Source organism: Aquarana catesbeiana, linkage group LG02, assembly GCF_042186555.1.
Source record: "Aquarana catesbeiana isolate 2022-GZ linkage group LG02, ASM4218655v1, whole genome shotgun sequence".
NCBI classification, from domain to species: Eukaryota; Metazoa; Chordata; class Amphibia; order Anura; family Ranidae; genus Aquarana; species Aquarana catesbeiana.
In genome coordinates this window covers 659,351,905-659,375,721 of record NC_133325.1, presented here as the reverse complement: position 1 = coordinate 659,375,721, position 23,817 = coordinate 659,351,905, and the positions used below count along the sequence as shown (strand labels likewise).

At 43.9% G+C, this 23,817-nt stretch overlaps 1 protein-coding gene across 3 annotated transcripts in view; it reads left to right on the top strand.

Moving 5' to 3' along the window:
* The window catches only part of POM121 (POM121 transmembrane nucleoporin), a 61,082-nt gene that overhangs the window by 8,900 nt on the left and 28,365 nt on the right, over positions 1-23,817 (top strand). For all 3 annotated transcript variants that reach the window (XM_073616592.1, XM_073616590.1, XM_073616591.1), the window contains exons 2-6: positions 9,060-9,272; positions 18,032-18,190; positions 18,770-18,850; positions 21,166-21,337; positions 21,863-21,951. In XM_073616592.1, the coding sequence (XP_073472693.1) occupies positions 9,060-9,272; positions 18,032-18,190; positions 18,770-18,850; positions 21,166-21,337; positions 21,863-21,951 (714 nt within the window). The remainder of the gene's footprint in view (positions 1-9,059; positions 9,273-18,031; positions 18,191-18,769; positions 18,851-21,165; positions 21,338-21,862; positions 21,952-23,817) is intronic.

The window sequence follows — 23,817 nt, the reverse complement described above, 5'->3', positions numbered from 1 at the left end:
ACAGATCCAGCATTTCTACCTAAAAGGTTTCTTCAACGTTTTACCGTTCACAAGAAATAGTCTTGCCCACTTTCTTCTCAGCTCCTGACAATCCAGAATCTTCGTGATATTCTCAGGTTCACGCAAAGTGTGTGTGTGTGTGTGTGTGTGAGCTTCCAAAAGCACTCTGGGCAGGTGGGTTAAATGGGCAATCACGGAGGCCTACAAAGCTAAGGAAGAAATGCCCTTCTCAGGTATTGCTGATCATTCTGCACGATCAACAGCGGTTTCCTGGGCTGAAAGGGCCGGTGGTACGCCTGAACAAATATGCAAGGCTGCCACATGGTCCAACTTCTCGACATTTCTGACATTATAGGTTGGACCTACTGTCCGCCCCAGATCAAGCCTTTGGCAGGAAAGTACTGCAGGCAGTGGTCCCACCCTAGAGTAAGTTTCTCAGTTATCCTCTCCAAGGTTGTCCTGGAAAGGCGATTTGAGAGATTTAGAAATACCGTCACCGGTAAGTTTAACTAAGAGCCTTTCAGGACAACCGTTACTTCCCTCCCTTTTATCTTAGAATTGGTTTGGTGGTTTTCTGTGCTTTGTTTTCCAGTATGTCAGACCACACAATAACTAAAGCCATGATGGAAGAGGAGAGATTTAACCCCTTCCCGCCGACCGAACGCATATATGCGTACTCGGCTTTCCAGGGTTATACCGGGATGATGCCCGCATCTGCAGGCATCATCCCGGTACCGTTGTTTTCAGCGGGCGATCGGCTACCCGAGTATAACAACCGATGCGGCTAAAAGCCGCTCGGTTGTTATACCGGAGGAGCGGGAGGGGACATCCCCCCCCCCCCCCTCCCGCCGCCTACCGCCGCTGTTACCGGGCCTCCCGTGCGATCGGGAGGCCCGGTGTCCGTTCCGCTGCCTTCGGCGGCTGGGGGCGGACTGGAACGAAGCTGCGAGCGGCTTCGTTCCAGCCTTCTTGCTGTAAACGCGGAAGCGACGTCATGACGTCACTTCCCGTTTACTCGGCTGCCAATGGCGCCGAATTTAAAAAAGTACACAGTATTCAGAATCGCCGTTTTCGGCGATCTGAATACTTTGAAGTGTAAAGGAGGGATGAGGGGTCTTTTAGACCCCCCATCCCTCCATAAAGAGTACCTGTCACCACATATTACTGTCACAAGGGATGTTTACATTACTTGTGACAGCAATAAAAGTAAAAAAAAAAAAAATTTTAAACACAATTTATAAAGTACAGAAATAAATAAAAAAAAAAAAAATTTTTTTTTAAAGTGCCCCTGTCCCCGCGAGCTCGCGCAGCGAAGAAAACGCATACGGAAGTCGCGCCCGCATATGTAAACGGTGTTCAAACCACACATGTGAGGTATCGCCGCGATCGTCAGAGCGAGAGCAATAATTCTAGCCCTAGACCTCCTCTGTAGCTCAAACCTGGTAACCGTACAAATTTTTTAAAGCGTCGCCTATGGAAATTCAAAGGTACCGTAGTTCGTCGCCATTCCATGAGTGCGTGCAGTTATAAAGGGTGACATGTTTGGTATCTATTTACTCGGCGTAACATCATCTTTCACATTATACAAAAAAATTGGGGTAACTTTACTGTTTGGATTTTTTTAAAATTCATGAAAGTGTCACTTTTCCAAAAATTTGCGTTTAACCACTTGAGCCCCGGACCATTATGCTGCCTAAGGACCAGAGGTCTTTTTCCAATTTGGCACTGCGTCGCTTTAACTGCTAATTGCGCGGTCATGCAATGCTGTACCCAAACTAAATTTGCGTCCTTTTCTTCCCACAAATAGAGCTTTCTTTTGATGGTATTTGATCACCTCTGCGGTTTTTATTTTTTGCGCTATAAACGGAAAAAGACCGAAAATTTTGAAGAAAAATGATATTTTCTACTTTTTGTTATAAAAAAAATCCAATAAACTCAATTTTAGTCATACATTTAGGCCAAAATGTATTCGGCCACATGTCTTTGGTAAAAAAAATGTCAATAAGCGTATATTTATTGGTTTACGCAAAAGTTATAGCGTCTACAAACTGAGGTACATTTTCTGTAATTTACACAGCTTTTAGTTTATGACTGCCTATGTCATTTCTTGAGGTGCTAAAATGGCAGGGCAGTACAAAACCCCCCCAAGTGACCCCATTTTGGAAAGTAGACACCCCAAGGAAATTGCTGAGAGGCATGTTGAACCCATTGAATATTTTTTTTTTTTTGTCCCAAGTGATTGAATAATGACAAAAAAAAAAAAAAATATTTACAAAAAGTTGTCACTAAATGATATATTGCTCACACAGGCCATGGGCCTATGTGGAATTGCACCCCAAAATACATTCAGCTGCTTCTCCTGAGTATGGGGATACCACATGTGTGGGACTTTTTGGGAGCCTAGCCGCGTACGGGGCCCCGAAAACCAATCACCGCCTTCAGGATTTCTAAGGGTGTAAATTTTTGATTTTACTCCTCACTACCTATCACAGTTTCGGAGGCCATGGAATGCCCAGGTGGCACAAAACCCCCCCAAATGACCCCATTTTGGAAAGTAGACACCCCAAGCTATTTGCTGAGAGGCATGGTGAGTATTTTGCAGCTCTCATTTGTTTTTGAAAATGAAGAAAGACAAGAAAAAACATTTTTTTTTTTTTTCTTTTTTCAATTTTCAAAACTTTGTGACAAAAAGTGAGGTCTGCAAAATACTCACTATACCTCTCAGCAAATAGCTTGGGGTGTCTACTTTCCAAAATGGGGTCATTTGGGGGGGTTTTGTGCCACCTGGGCTTTCCATGGCCTCCGAAACTGTGATAGGCAGTGAAGAGTGAAATCAAAAATTCACGCCCTTAGAAAGCCTGAAGGCGGTGCTTGGTTTTCGGGGTCCCGTACGTGGCTAGGCTCCCAAAAAGTCTCACACATGTGGTATCCCCGTACTCAGGAGAAGCAGCAGAATGTATTTTGGGGTGTAATTTCACATATTTCCATGGCATGTTTGAGCAATATATCATTTAGTGACAACTTTGTGCAAAAAAAAAAAAAAAAAAAAAAAAGTGTCTCTTTCCCGCAACTTGTGTCGCAATATAAAATATTCCATGGACTCGACATGCCTCTCAGCAAATAGCTTGGGGTGTCTACTTTCCAAAATGGGGTCATTTGGGGGTGTTTTGAACTGTCCTGGCATTTTATGCACAACATTTAGAAGCTTATGTCACACATCACCCACTCTTCTAACCACTTGAAGACAAAGCCCTTTCTGACACTTATTGTTTACATGAAAAAGTTATTTTTTTTTTGCAAAAAAATTACTTTGAACCCCCAAACATTATATATTTTTTTTAAAGCAAATGCCCTACAGATTAAAATGGTGGGTGTTTCATTTTTTTTTTTCACACAGTATTTGCGCAGCGATTTTTCAAACGCATTTTTTGGGGAAAAAACACACTTTTTTAAATTTTAATGCACTAAAACACACTATATTGCCCAACTGTTTGATGAAATAAAAAAGATGATCTTAGGCCGAGTACATGGATACCAAACATGACATGCTTTAAAATTGCGCACAAACGTGCAGTGGCAACAAAATAAATACATTTTTAAAAGCCTTTACAGGTTACCACTTTAGATCTACAGAGGAGGTCTACTGCAAAAATTACTGCCCTCGATCTGACCTTCGCGGTGATACCTCACATGCATGGTGCAATTGCTGTTTACGTTTGACGACAGACCGCCGATTGCGTTCGCCTTAGCGCGACAGCAGGGGGCGACAGGGGTGCTTTTTTTTTTTTTTTTTTTTTTTTTTTTTTTATTATTTTTCTGCTTTTTTTTTATCTTATTTTTAAACTGTTCCTCTCATATTTTTGATTGTTATCTCGGGGAATGTAAATATCCCCTATGATAGCAATAGGTAGTGACAGGTACTCTTTTTTGAAAAAATTGGGGTCTATTAGACCCTAGATCTCTCCTCTGCCCTCAAAGCATCTGACCACACCAAGATCGGTGTGATAAAATGCTTCCCCAATTTCCCAATGGCGCTATTTACATCCGGCGAAATCTAAGTCATAAAATGCTCGTAGCTTCCGGTTTCTTAGGCCATAGAGATGTTTGGAGCCACTCTGGTCTCTGATCAGCTCTATGGTCAGCTGGCTGAATCACCGGCTGCATTCTCAGGTTCCCTGTTGAGACAGGAGAGCCAGAGAAAAACACGGAAGACGGTGGTGGGGGGGGGGCATTCCCTCCCACGGCTTGTAAAAGCAGTCTAGAGGCTAATTAGCCGCTAGGATTGCTTTTACATGAAAGCCGACCGCTGGCTGAAAAGAATGATACCAAGATGATACCTAAATCTGCAGGCATCATTCTGGTATAACCACTCAAAGTCGTGAATGGCGTACCTGAAGACAAAAAAATGGTTAACAATAAAGCACAGTAAACGGTAAAGTATAAAAAATTGCATACCTGAAAAACAAACATGATAAAACATAATAACAATAAAACATTGAAGAATAGAATACAGTAAAAAAGAGCAGAACAATAGAGAGAATAGAGAGAGAGAGAACAATAAAACGACAACTATTTTTTTTTAATATATATATATATATATATATATATATATATATATATATATATATATATATATATATATATATATATATATATATATATATATATATATATAATTTTTTTTTTGACACTTTTTTTTTGTAACTAACTTTTATAACGGTAACCGGTTCCAGGTTCGGGTCTCACAAAATGCGATGGCATCTTGGGAGACCCTGTGAAAGTGCGCCTAGTCTGTGCAATGCTGTACCCTACGCTAATACTCAATTAGTGAATAGTAGCGTTCAAAACATTCACCAATGCAAAGACCAGGATTGTCAGGACAGGAGGGACAATAATAGCGGGTGTCACGCCTATATCCGCGCTTCCTGCAGACACGACATCTTTTTTGGGGGGGTTCGTTGGGTAGGGGTACTCGGGAGGACATAAAGAAAATGCCTCTCATGCAGCCGACTGCATTTGGTTGGGGATGTGAATGGGGGAAGTACGGGCGCTGTAGAAGCGGTGGGTTCCCAATTAGGATTGGCGAATGCAGCAGGAAGGGCATTATGGGCACGACGGGCCTGTGTTTGTCTTCTTGGTGGCAGCGGGACACTACTTGTGCTTGCCACCTCACCAGCTTGAACTGCACTTATGGGACTCGCCACGTCACCAAGTGTTACTGCAGTGCTGGTTTGACTACGACCGGGGTGTACTAGGCCGCTGGTGCTTGCCAGTTCACCAAAACGCTACCAAAAAAACTGTTAGCGATCGCAGGGATCAGGCCTGACTCTGCGAACGCTGCAGTTATGCGTTTAGTGTTTTGTAAGTGTCAGTGATCGATCGATACTGCACTTGGGTGGGCTGGGCTGGGCCGGGCGGAGGGGCAAAACACAGGTGCTAGCAGGTATCTGGGCTGATCCCGCTAACACTGCGTTTTTGGGAACCCTAAACTGCTGGGGACGCTAGTATAGATCTGATCGGATCAGATATTGATCCGTTCAGATACTATACCAGTAAGGGAGGTGTATGCTGCGTGCGTGGGTGTTAGCGGTACTGACGCTAACCTGACGCTGCCTGGGGCTGGTGCTTGCCAGTTCACCAAAATGCTACCAAAAAAACTGTTAGCGATCGCAGGGATCAGGCCTGACTCTGCGAACGCTGCAGTTATGCGTTTAGTGTTTTGTAAGGGACAGTGATCGATCGATACTGCACTTGGGTGGGCCGGGCGGAGGGGCAAAACGCAGGTGCTAGCAGGTATCTGGGCTGATCCCGCTAACACTGCGTTTTTGGGAACCCTAAACTGCTGGGAACGCTAGTATAGATCTGATCGGATATTGATCCGATCAGATACTATACCACTAAGGGAGGTGTACGGTGCGTGCGTGGGTGTTAGCGCTACTGGCGCTAACCTGACGCTGCCTGGTGCTTGCTTGCCAGTTCACCAAAATGCTACCAAAAAAACTTTTAGCGATCGCAGGGATCAGGCCTGACTCTGCGAACGCTGCAGTTATGCGTTTAGTGTTTTGTAAGTGACAGTGATCGATACTGCACTTGGGTGGGCCGGGCGGAGGGGCAAAACGCAGGTGCTAGCGGGTATCTGGGCTGATCCCGCTAACACTGCGTTTTTGGGAACCCTAAACTGCTGGGGACGCTAGGATAGATCTGATCGGATCAGATATTGATGCGTTCAGATACTATACCACTAAGGGAGGCGTATGCTGCGTGCGTGGGTGTTAGTGGTACTGGCGCTAATCTGACGCTGCCTGGGGCGACGCATATCACCGCCGGGCGATCAGGGGGCTAAACCTTTATTCGGTAATAAACGGCGGGTGCCCTGACACTATAAAAAATAAACGAACTAACCAGCGTCAACCGTAACGTTTATACGGTGATCAGTGGTGAAAGGGTTAACTAGGGGGCAATCAAGGGGTTAAAACATTTATTAGGTAGTATATGGGGGTCCCTGTCGCTATAAAACGCTGACGGCGAACCTAAATATTTACCTCACTAACTAGCGTCACCAGCGACACTAATACAGCGATCAGAAAAATGATCGCTTAGCAACACTGGTGACAGGGGGTGATCAAGGGGTTAAAACTTTGTTAGGGGGGGTATCCTAGACCTAAAGGGGGGTAATACTAACTGTCCCAACACTGTAACTGTCACAAACTGACACTATGCAGTAATCAGAAAAAAAAAAAAAAAAAAAACCTGCTGGTGTCAGTTTGTGACAGGGGGGGGGGGTGATTGGGGGGGGATCGGGGGGGGGATCGGGGTGTTTTGTATGCCTGGCATGTTCTACTGTGTGTGTAGTGTGTTGTGCACTTACATTGATGTCTTCTCCCCTCGGCGCTGGAACGGAATACCGAGCCGAGGGGAGATGACATCATTTCCTTTGCTGCTGTTTAGCATACAGCAGCAAAGGAATGTTCCCATTGGCCGGCGGCGATCGCGAGGGGGGGGGCCACGAACGGATGGCCTCCCCCTCACCTCCGATCGCCGGGGAAGAGAACGGGACCGCCTCGGGCACCGGGGGGGGGTCCGATCGGACCCCCCACCCGCGGAAGGCAAATCACGTACATGTACGTGATTTTGCCTGCCCGTGCCGCCTTGCCGACGTAAATCGGCGTTAGGCGGTCCTTAAGTGGTTAAAACACTGCTGCACAAATACCGTGTGATAAAAAATATTGCAACAATCGTCATTTTATTCTCTAGATTCTCTGCTAAAAAAATATATATAAGGTTTGGGGGTTCTAAGTAATTTTCTAGCAAAAAATATGGATTTTAACTTGTAAACACCAAATTTCAAAAATAGGCTTAGTCATGAAAGGGTTAAAGGCTGCATGTGTTTCCTGGAAATTGGGCAGAGCTGCTCTCTAAGGTTGTCCTGAAAGGCTTTTAGACTTGGCATCACTGGTAAGTCTTTTCTTTACCATGGCGTTTTGTGATTAATAATAATCAACTGATGGAGAATCTTGCGGCAGCTATTGAAAGGAAAAAGCAGCACCATTAAAAATGGTTTTCATGGAATGCCTTCACGTTCTTCCAAGACTACCACTCTTGCCTCCTAAACTGATTGTAAAGGCTCGTTTTTTGTTTTACAAAAACATGCTCGCACGCTTACCTGCTCTGTGCAAAGGTTTTGCACAGAGCGGCCCCGATCCTCCTTTTCTGGGGTGTCCCGGTAGCGCTCCTCTCCTTCGGGTGTCCCCACGGAGAAATGCGCTCCTGAGCCCTGCTGCTGCGTCTATTGACACAGACAGCAGGACTCGGGCCCCGCTCCTGTGTCACGGAATTTGATTGACAGCCGTGGGAGCCAATGGCTCCTGCTATCAATCTATCCAATGAGGACCCGAGACAGCAGCTGGGCTCGTGCTCATCGCTGGAACAATCGGGTTTAGGTAAGAAAAAGGGGGGCAGCTCAGGGTTTTTCACCTTAACACAGGGGTCTTCAAACTATGGCCCTCCAGTTCAGGAACTTCAATTCCCATCATTCCTAGTCATGTCTGTGAATGTCAGTTTTACAATGCCTCATGGGAAGTGTAGTTTTGCAACAGCTGGAGGGCTGTAGTTTGAGGATCCCTGCCTTAACGCATAGAATGCATTAAGGTGAAAAACCTTGAGGGTTTACAACTTTTAATTGCTACATTTTGTACCCTAATATTTAGGGATAAATTTTTTTTTTTTTTTCTTTCCTCCTTTTGGCTCCTCTTCACTTCCTCTTATCTCCTCTGTCCTAGTTGTCTAGGTGGGTTAGTTTATTCCCCTGACCGTCTGTCTTTTAAGTGGCCTGTCTATTCATTCTGCAACATTTCCCTGCTTGCCCCTAAACACTTACCTGCTTCCTCTCCTGATTCACTGCTGTCCAGTCTCCCCTCTTCCTGGTCTCACAACAGGCAACAGCAGAAGCCATTGACTTTTGATGCTGTCAAACCCATGTGGGGGGAGGGTGGGACTTATCTGCGCTGTTTGTCCAGGCGCACACAGCCTGGATCAGAAGTGCGCTCACATGGTTGCCCCCCTTCAACACAAGACTTACTGATGGGCCATCTGCAGGAAGGCGAGGGGGGACTCCAGAAGAGGTGGTAAGGGGCCACTCTGTGCAATACCATTGCACAGAGCAGGTAAGTATAACATTCTTTTACTTTAATGAGAAAATTATTTGGCCTTTGCAATCACTTTTACTTGGGTCTTCCAAGAGCATCACACTTTGTATAGCCGCATGTGAACAAAAGCACTCTTGGCTGTATCTGTAGAGAATATTATATTTTAGTCACCTGAGGCTGTCTTACAACCTGTGATGATAGTCAGGGCACAAACAAATGTCAAAATGAATTAGGTTTTGGCATGCAACAGCATAGACTAATATTTGACTCTGTAATCCTTTTGCTATTGCCATGTATTTGTCTAACTTTTTTAGAAGTAAAAATGTAATTCTATAATTTGATTCTCTGCTTCTGTATGTTTGCAAGTTTTTATGATTGGTTTTTTTTTTTTTTTTTTTTTTTCTCTCTCCGCAGAGAGACACCTGGGCTATCCAGTCGGGCTTTTTTGAGCCCACGCAGACGTTACCCAATACATCAACCGCAGTACAGTATGCCTGGTTCTCTTCCTACTGTGTATTTTGATGGATATCAGAAAAAATGCTTGCTTTCACCAAAGTCTTCTCTGGTACGCAGTCCTGTTACTGTGAAAATTGCACGGCCAGACCCAAAAATCTCTCGTTCACCGGTGTAAGTAATATATTTATAAACATCCATTTTGATTTAGTATCTGTAGAATGAGAATGTGTGTTTTGCAAGCTAGTGAAGTTTTTGCTGTCCTAGTTCATTGATGTCAGGAGCAAATAACATTTTTTTTTTTTTTTTTTTTGAAAACCGAGTTTATTTGTAAGCAAAACGTATATATGCGCGGTACATGTCATGTACAATAGAAGGATACATATTGAACACAAAGAGATTCTCCTAGATGTCTGTTACATAATTTATTCTGTCTTTGCATCTATCGCCCAACTTTAATTATCAGATTAAATTCCATCACCCTACACCATTGACTCTTTTTTATTTATCAATACTCAGTATGGTATGGTTCTTGCACATAACTTGAAGTAACTCTCATGTATCTGGGGTATCCAACCACCTTTCCCAGACCTTGTTGTATTTGGCAGAACAGCCCCTATGCCGGTATGACTTTCTTGTATGGTAGATTTAGATTTATCTCCCCTATCCATGCTTGGATAGTGGGGGGGGGGGGGATGCATTTCACATCCAATATTTGGCTATTTAACTTCCGTGCGCTAAAAAGGGTTTCGTATAGGAAGGTGGCTAGGAGTTGATTGTGACGTCTGGAAGTAGGTCCAGTTGTAGGGGCAAGCCCATATGGTCATGCAAAAATTGTATGAGTTGTGCTCAGTAATTTTGGATCGCCGGGCAGGTCCATAATAAATGGTAGAATGTGCATGGGTGGCCTGCACATCTCGGACACAGTGGGTTGTGGTTTGGGTGGTACTTGGCGATTCTCGCCCGTGTAAGGTCAGGCGCTCAGAAAGCCTGGGGGAGACCTTCTTAGTGTTCTCCAGAATCTCGTCCCATTCTGATTCTTCTATGGGGCTTACATCTTCCTCCCATCTCATTCTGGCTGTATCTATAATCCGTGATACTGATCTAGTTCTTAATATATTATAGAGAGTGGATATCAGTTTGGAAGGATCTGTGCCTATGATTACATCTACCATGGGTAAAGTTTGCGGGTTTGGGAAGCCATCTGCAAATTGGGTCTGAAGGGTGTGTCTCATTTTGTAAATATCTGAAAAATGTGAGGGGGGTTAGCCTAAACTCTTCCTTTAGTTATTGGAAGTTCTGAACTCCGAGTGGGGTTATTACTTGGTGTAAATATAATATCCCCTTAGCTGCCCAGATGTCAATACCAGGGGTGGATCCAGAGTCTAGTCTCGTCGGGAGGGGCACTGCCAGAAATTTTTTTTTTCGGGCAATTTATCGGGGAAACGGCTGCTGTTGGCGCTTCAATCATCACGGCACCATGGTTCTTATGGTGTCAGGATGATTGAAACACATTATTTCTATTCTGACATTGTAATATAAAATTAAATAGTTCAACTCGCCATAATGCAGAATCAGTGGGAGCCCTGAGTTTGTCACTTTCCACATCGCCTGCCACCAAATGCGGATTGTCACTTGCCACGTCACCTGCCACACGTTGTGAATTGTCACTTGCCATGTCACCTGCCACACGCTGTGGATTGTCACCAGATGCGGATTGCAACTTGCCACGTCGCCTATCGCCAGATGCGGATTGCAACTTGCCACGTCGCCTATCGCCAGATGCGGATTGCAACTTGCCACGTCGCCTATCGCCAGATGCGGATTGCAACTTGCCACGTCGCCTATCGCCAGATGCGGATTGCAACTTGCCACGTCGCCTATCGCCAGATGCGGATTGCAACTTGCCACGTCGCCTATCGCCAGATGCGGATTGCAACTTGCCACGTCGCCTATCGCCAGATGCGGATTGCAACTTGCCACGTCGCCTATCGCCAGATGCGGATTGCAACTTGCCACGTCGCCTATCGCCAGATGCGGATTGCAACTTGCCACGTCGCCTATCGCCAGATGCGGATTGCAACTTGCCACGTCGCCTATCGCCAGATGCGGATTGCAACTTGCCACGTCGCCTATCGCCAGATGCGGATTGCAACTTGCCACGTCGCCTATCGCCAGATGCGGATTGCAACTTGCCACGTCGCCTATCGCCAGATGCGGATTGCAACTTGCCACGTCGCCTATCGCCAGATGCGGATTGCAACTTGCCACGTCGCCTATCGCCAGATGCGGATTGCAACTTGCCACGTCGCCTATCGCCAGATGCGGATTGCAACTTGCCACGTCGCCTATCGCCAGATGCGGATTGCAACTTGCCACGTCGCCTATCGCCAGATGCGGATTGCAACTTGCCACGTCGCCTATCGCCAGATGCGGATTGCAACTTGCCACGTCGCCTATCGCCAGATGCGGATTGCAACTTGCCACGTCGCCTATCGCCAGATGCGGATTGCAACTTGCCACGTCGCCTATCGCCAGATGCGGATTGCAACTTGCCACGTCGCCTATCGCCAGATGCGGATTGCAACTTGCCGTGTCACTTTCCTGCTAAGGTGGTCTCTTATGTCCCAGAGTCGGGCAGCAGAGAGATTATGTAATCTCTCTGCTGCCCACAGCTGCCTTCACAGTGAGGGCGGAACTGAAGGGATGCAGGGTGGGTGCAGGGTGGTGAGAGACTTCATCTCTCTGCTCTCCTGCCCGTCGGCTCCCTGATTGGCCAGCAGCCCACTCAGTCACACATGGAGCCGCCCAGCTACCCCCCCCCCCCCCCCCGCCCACTCACCGACTCACTCACTGACCGAGCCGCCCGCACTGTCACCCGCAGGGCTGCCCGCACTGTCACCCGCATTCTCGGAGGGGGCAATTGCCCCGTTCAATACCCGGGTTCAGTAACAGTTCCCTTTAAGGATTATACCATAGGGGGGTGCGAGAGTGGAAGAAGTCAGCTCCAGTCAGTTTGAGCGCGATCTCCCATATACATTTGTGATGGAACATTAGGAGGTTTCGACTGTCTGTACACCCCCTGCCTTCCTTGCCCCTAAATAGTACTTGTAGGGGAGAGTGTGCACTGCTGTGGATTTTAGCATGTAAGGGTTTGATATCTGGGTCCATCTGTTTTGTGGAGGTGATAGAAGTGGGAGAATTGGGCAGCTATGTAATAAGAGTGGAAGTCTGGTAGAGCTGCTCCTCCCGAGGAGGTTGGTTTTTAAGTGTTCCATGCCAATTTGGGTCTGCTGGATCCCCAGATAAAAGTGTTAAGGATGCTCTCTAGCATTTTGAAGGTTTTTAAGGGGATTAGAACTGGAGAGTGCCAGAACATGTATAGAAACTTTGGCAGCAGGATCATTTTGGTTAGATTGCTCCTTCCCATTACCCTCAGTGGGAGTCGTGACCAGGATTGTGTACGTGTTTTCTGATAGGTGAATAACAGGTCTATGTTATTGACGTAGTCTAAGGGCTCTCTAGTAATCTGTATTTCTAGGTATTGAATTGATGACACCCTATGTAGAGGGAGGCACGCAGAACAGTTTGCCGGTGGAAAGTGGTCTATGGGTAGTATTTGCGACTTGGACCAGTTTATGCGCTATTTCCGAATTCTTCGATGGTCTGGAGGGCAGTCTGTAAGGATGGACCAGTGTCCTAAATAGAAGAGCATGTCATCCGCGTAGAGGCTCACTGTTTCCACTAGGGAGCCTGAAGACCATGGATATTCGGTTTCGTTCTAAGTGAAATGGCAAGTGGTTCTGCGGCCAGGGCATATAGTAACGGGGATAACTGGCAGCCCCAGCGAGAAGGGGTCTGAAGTCCGTCGTTTACTGCCACCCGGGCCTCTGGGGAGAAGTATAATAGCTTCACCCATTTAATAAAATTAGGGCCGAAGCCTTTCAAGCACTCCCACAGGTATCCCCACTCCAGAGTCAAACGCCTTGGTGGCGTCTAAAGCCATCACTGCTCTGGTACCCACTGTCTCGTGACATGCTTGAAGATTCATGTGTAGTCGGCGGATATTCATGGCTGTGTTTTTTCCAGACGTGTATCCCGTTTGATTGGGGTGGATAATGGATAAAATAACTAGATTGAGGCGAGAGGCTAGTACTTTTGCCAATATTTTTGTCCACCTGGAGTAGTGAAATTGGTCGGTAGGAATCAGGATATTGGATTTTTACCTGGCTTGGGGAGCACGATGATCACCGCTTGGCGCATGTATTCAGGTAATGATTCAGATTTAAAAATGATTGTATATCTTCAGTAATTCGGGTGTCAATGCCTCCGAATAGGTTGCATAAAAGTCTAATGGCAGGCCGTCCTGGCCTGGAGCTTTAGCGGGTGCCAAGGGTGCTATTGCCAATGCAATTTCATCCGTGGTGATGGGGGGGGCCTCTAGGTCTGTTACCTGGGTTTCAGATAACTGAGTGAAAGGTATATTTTGCAGAAAGGCCTGAGTTTCCTATGTAGTGAGTCACTTGTGAGGAGTATAGGTTAGCATGATATGATCGAAACGAGGCAGCCACCGACGATGAGTCTGTTATAGGTTTGTCTTGTGGATCTATCAAGGATACCACCACTGGTGGCCTAGCATCTTGATGGGCCAGGTAAGCCAAAAGCTTTCCCGCCTGCTCTCCCTGCTCGAACACCCGTTGTCTCGAAAAGACGTGTCTTTGCCTGGCCTTCTCATAGTGTAGTTGATCGACAATGCACGTGTGGAACCTAAAGTGATAATGTTGGCTGGTGTGGGATCTGACATGCCCCTGCCGTGCCCGTTTGTGTGAAAAAAAAATTGCCATTCCCTCTGTATGTCATCTTGATCAGTTAGAGCTGACAACCAAAATGAATGAAGGCGCCATGTGCGAGGTCCCACTTGAGGAGCAAGGCGTAAGGAAGCCCAGCATGGGGTGTGATAACCTGAGTCCTCAAGCAGGGGGCGTAATATCAAAGACCATTAGACCATTATATAGTCTATACAGGACATGGTGGAGTGTGTTGCTGAGAAACATGAAAAGGCCTGAGTGTCTGGATGTTTAAAGCACCATGTGTCTGTTAGTGAGAATTCAGTCATTGTGCGGCTCAAGCAGGTGGTGGTAGGGATCTTGGGTAGTCTGGCTCGATTGTAGTCTGTCCTTGGTCTGGTTTAGGACCATATTAAAATGCCCGAGCCAGCTGGGCCATGTATAATCCCTCAGTAACCACAGTGGAGTTGTAGGGCGGAGGGATATAGTAGGCTAGAATAAGGTACAGCGTACCATATAGAGTGCAGTGCAAAAAGATGAACCTCCCCTGGGGATCCACCTGCACTGAGATGATTCCAAATTGGGTTGTTTTAGCGACTTAAAATGGACACTCCACGGGAGTAAGGAGTGTGGGTGGTGTGATACGTCCACCCTATCCATGGGTGTTTAAGTGCAAGTTGGAGTTGGCCAGTTACATGTGTCTCCTCCAACACTGTCCGCTCGACAGGATTTGAGACAGCCAAACACTGCTGTGCGTTTTGAACTTGTCCCGGATCCCACGGACATTCCAGGTCAAATGTTATGGTAGCCATATGTTGTTGGGATTAGTATCATCTGGGAGAGGTATTGGATCAGTCCCCAGAACAGGATCATCTACAGAACACGTATGTGCAGTTCATAACACCTTAGTTGCATAATGTACCTTGCATATTTACAGCTCATGAAACACGTTGCATTACAAATCATTAACCACAGGCAAAACTTACAATTATCCCTTGCCCCCCCTCCCAGCCCTCAGCTTCTGCAAATAACCCAATTTTAAATCTAGACTCTAGCCTTACCTTCAATCTTGCGCACATGTATAGGCACCACAAAAGAGGGCACCCCGACCTAGTGCATTATCCTAAGAATATAGCTTTATTAATGTGAAAAGTGGTAAGCATTATGCTAACAGTGACAATTGCTTCAAAGCTCATCACAAAAAAACAGCACCATCCAGTCCACAGTGCATCACAATGTGTGACAGGACCAATGAAGATCCAATAGGCCAACTCGTTTTGAGGACTAGCCTCTTCCTCAGAGCATGGCTCTAGTTATCTCTGGGCCCACTCAAGTATAGGAGATTGTTTGTTTCTACACAGATGTATAGGTTCCTGCCTGTACTGAAATGGATTACTCTGTTCTCGTTGCACACTGGACTTTTTGGGTTAGCCATACGTTATACGATATACTTGTACAATATGCCTTTTGGATTTACCAAAACCATGTAATATGAGGTCAAACCTAAACACTTTCACTTTGTATGCAATAAGGCAGACCTTGCACTACATAGTTGAAGGTCAATCTAAAGAAAATTGAACAAGAAAATTGTATAATGTATGGCCAGCTTTACAGTGTGCAGTAGATGTTGCAGCAAGTTTGGCAGAGGCCACTTATTTCCTGGCTAGAGGATGCCCTGCATCGTCTAACCCCTTCCTCCCCAGCTCGACTGTCTCTGACCCACCCCTTTTTATTGGATTTCAGTTTTTCAATCATTGAAGCTCACTATCACATGTGGGTGTTGCCTAGGGTGGGCTGCATGCAAATGAAGCCTGCTAGGCATGCGCAGTCTTCCAGATGGCATCCACAGGTCAACACTTGGATACCTTCCAAAACCTGCTCACTGCTTGTATCAGGGGCTGAGGGTTCTTGAGGAGTATTGAGATGGATACCAATAAGCTTTTGGTAAGTGTCAAAATGGTTACACCCAATCCCTCAGAAAAAATTGAGCACGGAAAGCTACACTCGAGCGTAAACACACCTGTTGAATGCCTGTGTACAAAAATGTTGCTTGCACTACTCATGTTACAAATGGGTCCCGTAATGTTTTAAATGATGACCTGTAGGGGCTTTTAACCCCTTCCCGCCGACCGTACGCAGATATGCGTACTCGGCTTTCCGGGGTTATACCGGGATGATGCCTGCAGCTGCAGGCATCATCCCGGTACCGTTGTTTACAGCGGGCGATCGGCTACCCGTGTAACAACCGATGCGGCTAAAAGCCGCTTGGTTGTTATACCGGAGGAGCGGGAGGGGACATCCCCTCCCGCCGCCGCTGTTACCGGGCCTCCCGTGCGATCGGGAGGCCCGGTGTCCATTCGGCTGCCACTGGGGGCGGGCTGGAACGAAGCTGTGAGCGGCTTCGTTCCAGCCTTCTCGTTGTAAACGCGGTAGCGACGTCATGACGTCACTTCCCGTTTACTCGGCTGCCAATGGCGCCGAATTTAAAAAAGTACACAGTATTCAGAATCGCCGTTTTCGGCGATCTGAATACTTTGAGGTGTAAAGGAGGTATGGGGGGTCTTTTAGACCCCCGATCCCTCCATAAAGAGTACCTGTCACCACCTATTACTGTCACAAGGGATGTTTACATTGCTTGTGACAGCAATAAAAGTTAAAAAAAAAAAAAAATTTTTAAACACAATTTATAAAGTAAAAAAATAAAATAAAAAAAAAAAATTTTTTTTAAAGTGCCCCTGTCCCCGCAAGCTCGCGCAGCGAAGAAAACGCATACAGAAGTCGCGCCCGCATATGTAAACGGTGTTCAAACCACACATGTGAGGTATCGCCGTGATCGTCAGAGCGAGAGCAATAATTCTAGCCCTAGACCTCCTCTGTAGCTCAAACCTGGTAACCGTAAAAAAAATTTTAAAGCGTCACCTATGGAAATTCATAGGTACCGTAGTTTGTCGCCATTCCACGAGTGCGTGCAATTATAAAGGGTGACATGTTTGGTATCTATTTACTCTGCGTAACATCATCTTTCACATTATACAAAAAAATTGGGGTAACTTTACTGTTTGGATTTTTTAAAATTCATGAAAGTGTCACTTTTCCAAAAATTTGCGTTTAAAACACTGCTGCACAAATACCGTGTGATAAAAAATATTGCAACAGTCGCCATTTTATTCTCTAGATTCTCTGCTAAAAAAATATATAATGTTTGGGAACTCTAATTTTCTAGCAAAAAATACGGATTTTAACTTGTAAACACCAAATTTCAAAAATGGGCTTAGTCATGAAAGGGTTAAAGTGATTATGGAAAATGGGGTACTGAAGTTTGGCATTTTGTGGGCACACCATTTTAAAGCTTGATATGTTGGTTATCTGTTCACTCTAGGGAAACTTCTCCCCCCACCCCCTTTTTTTTTTTTTTTTTTTTTTTTTTTTTTTTTCCCCCTAAATTTAACTTTTAGTGTCATTTTTACTGAAATATTGCACTTGGTAAACCTTTGTGCAAATATCAAGGGACATAAAAATTGTAACTATATCCCATTTTATTCTCGAGTCTCTGCTTTCACAAAACGTTTGACTTTTACTACTCTTCTGGCCTAAAATTGTTTTAAATGTGCAAAAAGTCTCTGGCAGCGAAAGGGTTATAGTGAGCAGTCATTAAAATTTTAAATGGTAAATCCAATAGGACACTAGAAAATACAGAACTGAAAGCATAGCTTGTGGTCTTCAGTCACCGACCCTCTGGTGGCCTTGCTGTAAGTATCAGCATGATGCACCACATTTATGAACCATTTGCAACCATAAATGCACAAACACTATACATTGGCAAGATTGCTCACATCTAGGTGATATAGCTAGAAATTAGGATGCCCATGCACACAAGTTATGCAGATGATTACAATAGAGTACATCCAGAGGCTGATAGCAAGTGCTTCTGATTGGAAGAGCACATTTCTCACAAGCAACCATTTGAAAATTGAATCCTGGTAATATTGGAAAATTTGCAAAATGCGGTTATACAATACTATTCTAGCTTTTTCAGAAATATTGACCAACAAATGCACCATTTAAATCCGTGTCAAACCCTTTGAACAGGAAGCCTGTTCGCTTGAAATTGTTTTTTTTTATTTTTTGGCTTTTCTTCCACTCTAGCCTGGATAACCTGCTGTCTCCAGGGCCAGCATCTCCACTGGTTCAGTGTTCACCAGATCCATGTGCAAAAGAAACTGTACTCAATGCCATCAGAGAAAGCAGGAAACGGATGAACAAAGATGAGCACAGTACAACTGGAGGCTTAGAAAACAAGAGAAGGTAAGACTATTAAAAATGAGAACTTTTAGAAATTTGCTTTGTTCAGGTCTGGTGTAGAGATCATTAAAATATTTGCTGTAACTGGAGTTGCAAGGTGAGGCCTCCACAGATCACTTGTTTTCTCAGCACATCTCACAGGTTCTCAATTTGGATTGAGATCTGGATAACTTTGATGCCAAGTCAACACCTCAAACTCGCTGTGTTCCTTAAACCCTTCTTGAACAATTTTTAAATAACATTAAAACCTTTTTGATGGTTCTTCTGTAAAGTATGCCTGGTAGATTTTTAATATAGAATATCGGTACCAACATTTCTGAATTTTGCAAGCTCTGACATGTCTGAAGATTTAAGATAAAAGCACATGCAGGCCCATTGTGGTTCTTTGTCACAAGTGAAATACAAATATCCCCTCCACCATTGAGGCACAATGATTCAACAAATTATAGCAAAACATCAATAAGCATTTTAGTTTTAAGGTGCCATTTATATTGTGTAAATTCTGTTGTGAAGAAACAATGTTTGTGTGTATGTGTGATATGTTATATTATTTTTTTTTTTTTTTTTTATCGCACTATTTAGGAGGCAAGCCAGCAGTGGAAGTCGCGACTCCTCATTTGAGTATCCTTTACCAAATGGAACTTTGCCTTCATGTGTCTCAAAGTAAGTGGAAAAAGACCTTCTGTTTTTAAAGCCATCAGACAAACCATATGTAATGGTGTAGAAATCCATCTACTAGGTTCTGGAGCACCAAATTGGCAGCCTATCAGCCTTCTATTGTAAACGCACTGCAGGTGTTACTAAAAGGTTAGAAACTGGAGCCCAATTTTAAGCCACGTACACACGATTGGATTGTGTGTGATAACAGGCTGTTGGCGGAAAGTCCGACCGTTTGTACGCTCCTTCGGACAATTGTCTGATTTTCCGCGGACAAATGTTGGATAGCAGGTTTTTAAAAATTTTTTGCAGACAAATGTCTGTTGGATTTTCTGAGCGTGTGTACAAAAGTCCAAAGTACAAACACGCATGCTCTGAAGCAAGGACGAGCCAGAAGCTGTTGGTCTTATAAACTAGCGTTCGTAATGGAGAATTAACATTCGTGACGTGGCAAAAATTTCGAAATTCAGCGCACATTCTCTTCTTCTTTAATGGGATAATAATGATGTTGCTTTGCTGGTGATACTGACGGAGTTATTGCAAACAAATTTTCAAAGGCTTGTCTAGTAAAATCAAGAATAATTTTTTTTTTTTTTTTTTTTTTTTTTGGGCAAGTTACCACAATATTATCCCGTAGTGTTTAAGATCAAAGATGCAACCATGTTGGTGTCCCTTGTCAATTTTACATTGTGTGTTGTGTGTTTTTTTTTTTTTTTTTTTTTTTTTTTTTTTTATGTAACTGCCTACTCCCAAAATGTCATTGAAGTAAAATACATAGTCAAGTATTCTTCACAATTTTTTTCAGACATGCTATCTGCCAATAGAACTTAACCAAAAAGTGCATTCTTTGCACCCAAAAATATAGAAAATGTAACCAATCATTATTATTCAACCAAAAAATAAAAAAGCCTCATGCATGTCCTGCTTCTTAATATAGGGGGTCATCAATGCCAAAAGTTGATGAAAGCAGGGGTCCGTCATCCAGAGATAATTCTGAAAATTGTCTGGATTATTCTCTTGGAGCTCCCGCAACAAAGGCATATGACATAATTGGTCACGATTAACGCAACAACCCTCACCCCCCCCCCCCCCCCCCCTTCAGGCTAAAGTCTGAGGCCTTGTCTGCGGAAAATCCGATTGTGTACAAGGCTTTAGAATCTGATCTGTAAAGGAGAGGTTCACCTCTTGTAACATATTACACCCGTATTCAGGGTGTAACATGAGATAGAGATAGATAGATATAGATATAGATATAGATATATATATTGGCGTATAACACTCACTTTTTCACCATGAAAATCGGGTGCAAATAGCGTGTGCGTGTTATACGCCAGTACTTCAATTTCAGATGCCTCGGAGGCAACGGGGCGGGACGAGTGCTGTCAGATTACATACAGTGAGAATCTCCTGTTTACTTAGCGGCCTCTGTAATAGGAAGTCAATAGATGGCAATGGCGAGGCTGCTGCATTGATGGCAATGGTGAGGCTGCATTGATGTGGACTAATAGGGCTGCATTGATGGCACTTGTGAGGCTGCAGGTGGGCATTAATCAGGCTGCGTTGATGGCAATGGTGAGGCTGCAGATGGGCACTGACCCTTATTTTGCTTCAAAGTTCCTTATTTAAAATTTAAGTTTTTTTCCTGAAACTTCCCTCTTAAAATGAATGTGTGTGTTATATGCCTGTGCGTGTTATATGCCGATAAATACGGGGTGTATGTGTGTGTATATATATATATATATATATATATATATATATATATATATATATATATATATATATATATATATATATATATATATATATATATATATATATATATATATATATATATATTCTATATCTCTTAATTTTAACTGCAAATAGTGTTTCTGAAGATGAACTTGTCCTTTGCTAGTGAATTGCTTCACAGTAGAATGCTCAAGGTTTTGTTGAAACAGTCTAGGTACAGGTGCACTTTAAGGTGTTACTTCCTTTCAATGCCCTCAAACCAAATTGATCAGGTTTCTGATGGGTTAATTATAGCTGATAGCATTTGTTTGTTTTTTATTCTGCTACAATGGCTTTGAATTAAATGGCTATTTGCCTTGCATAACTTTTTTTTTTTTTTGGTTTTTGTAATTCTGAAAATTGCTTTGTACTCATGAGCCACAAGGTGTGCTTTATGTTGGTGGTTTGTACTGCCTTGATGCTGGGCAGAAGGATGTATCAAGTCAAATATCCAACTCCAAATGCATGGTTTAAAATCTGACATTGTGGCATTTAAGTATCTGATAACATATAACTGGATTTTTTTTTTTTTTTTTTTGTGCTCTCATCAGGCCCGACAGCTTAAAAAGAGGACTCAATTCACACATTCTGGAAGACACTGTCAACAAAAGGTCCCGTACCTCCTCGATCAGTTCATTGAATAGTTCTGCAATTAATGGAATTGCAATGTCTTCTCACAATGCAATCAGCAGCTCCTACAGTTCTAGCAAAGTCATCCTGCAGGTATTGAAGCTTCTGTGACACTTATACTAGGTTGATGTTATAAGTTGGAATTGGAAAAGGGTTTTCTAACCTGTGTGATGAACCTCTTCAATATTTAAAAAAAAAAAAAAAAAAAAAAAAGTTTGTTGTGAACGGTCAATGAATATGTATGGACACTAAGTGTTCGTTAACCAGAAACCTTGGGGCACTACTAGGACTTGATCACCTAGGTGGGACATTGCCTTCTAATCGGCTTTGACTGTTTGAGACACCTCAGCACTGATGTAGAATTGCACCAATTTCTCCAAATGTTTACTAAGGAACACATCAGACCTCTGGGGTGAAACCCTTGCCCCTCGGAGGGTGCATGGCAGTAAAGTAGAAGGGCATCACAATAAGCATAAAAGCACTCTGCTTGTGTATTCAGAGGCTTCATGTTGAAAAATCTGATTGCTAAAGATCTGCCTATGCATAGCCAGTTTTTAGGAAACTTTGGGTAAACTACACAATTTTTAAATATAAATGTCATTTTTCTTTGACTTGTAGAAAAGAAAGCGAACACAAAATGTATCTGCAGTTTCAAGTTCACCCTCATCCAGGAGCCAGACGCCAGACCTTTCAGCCAAAAAAGCAAGGTAATGTCCTTAAGAGCAGTTTTTCCAGTTAGCAGTTTGTAGACATGAAAATAACATGTGAGCACTGTGCAATTGAGTACATAAACCAATTTAATCTTCCCGTGCTGCTACTTTCAATAAAGTCAAACAAAAAGTGAAATCTAATACAATCCAAAAAACATGCACATTTCACAGTAGCGCATTAATGTGTGCAAATCATGAGAAATCGCAACCAAAATACATGAAAGATGACCATAAAAAAAAATGCACACATGGGAGCTGTTATCGCCCAGGGAGAGGAGAGCCGATAAGAACATCGCTGTAACAGCTTTCATTTTGCTTTGCCCAGTGCTCGCAGTCACGCCTTCTGGCCCATCTCCTTTGATAGACAACACTGGTCTAATTCTAGGACGTGTGACATCTATCATAGGAGCCGGGCCAAGAGGCGTGAGTGCCGGAACACTGGACAACTCAACTGCTGTTACAGCGACGTTCCCCACTCTGTGGTGATCCGGCCGGCTCCCCTCTTCCCCCTCCCCTGGTGGGCACTAAGAAAGTTGTTAATTTTTCTAACTTAATTCTGCGTAAAACATTTAAGTGTAATTAGGAGTGGGGCAGGGTTTGGGTGGGGCAACTGGTGGCGAGTAAGGCCTGGCTAGTAGCTCAGGACTTGAAATTTTGAGCCATAAAAAAAATTCAAGCCCGTGTGATGAACAGGTATAATTAGCCAAAACAAAACACCATAATCCTCTAGTGCACTGTGTTGGTTCCACTCCCTTAGAAATCTCCCCAGATAATGTTGCCATTCACTCATGTCTGGCCAATCGTTTTTTGATGTTTTATCCAAGGGCCGTTGGATACCTCCAAACTGCAACCTTAACAGGGAATTCCAGTCAAAATGAATTTTTTTTTTCCTATTAATAGTATGTTAAATAACTTATCTTTGATCTTATTAATTTTTCTGCCTAGCTGATTGTCTAGCTTAGAAAGTCTTATCTAAGCTGGACAATAGGCTTTTTCCTGCTCTTCACGGACAACACATTATTTTTTTTTTTTTTATTTTTTTTTAATATCTAAATTTGCTAAGCTGTCTTTCACTTCCTGAAAAGGTTGTCTGTCTTAGACAGGCATGCCTAGTCCTGCCTAGGGCTGGGAGATTTTCTTTAAAAAAAAATCTTCGATTCTCTTAAAACTCGATTCACGATTCGAATCGAGGTTTTTTCTTTTTGTTTTTTTGAAACCGCGCCCGTCCTGAGGCGCTGTGGGCATGAGCTTTTAGGCGAGCCCGATGCCGCGGCCTCGCCTAAAGACTCATGTCCGCAGCGCCTCTGGACCGGCGCGGTGAAAAAAATAAAACATTTTGAATCGATTTGACCTCTCAACTCGATTCAAATCTATTTTTTTTTCCCAGCCCTAGTCCTGCCCAGCCCCACCCCCATCCCTCCTATCCTTCACAGAACATGATCTCTGGTCTTCATAGCCTTGTTTTGGCCAGCAGCTGAGAGAGAGGTTAAAACCACTTTTAAGGTGTTTTTACACTATTGGAGGCTCTGTCTCGAGTTTTATCCTTGCATGTAGAGATTGATACAATCTGGTTGCAGTTTGGAGGTGTCTAACAACTCTTGAATAAAATAACATCAAAAAGAGATTGGCCAGACAAGATCGTGAATGGCAACGTTATCTGGTGAGCTTTATTACTAGGCTCTGTTCCCATCTAGGCGTTTTTCTGTTCTAAGCCTCAGTTTTAAAAATGCCCATGAAGACAAATCCTATTCATTTCAATGGCCCTTGTTCACATCTGAGCGTTCTGTCGTCTAAAGAAAAAACGCTTGTCGTACAAGGTGTGTTTTTTGTTTTGTTTGTTTTTGCAGATTGCAGGTGTTTTAA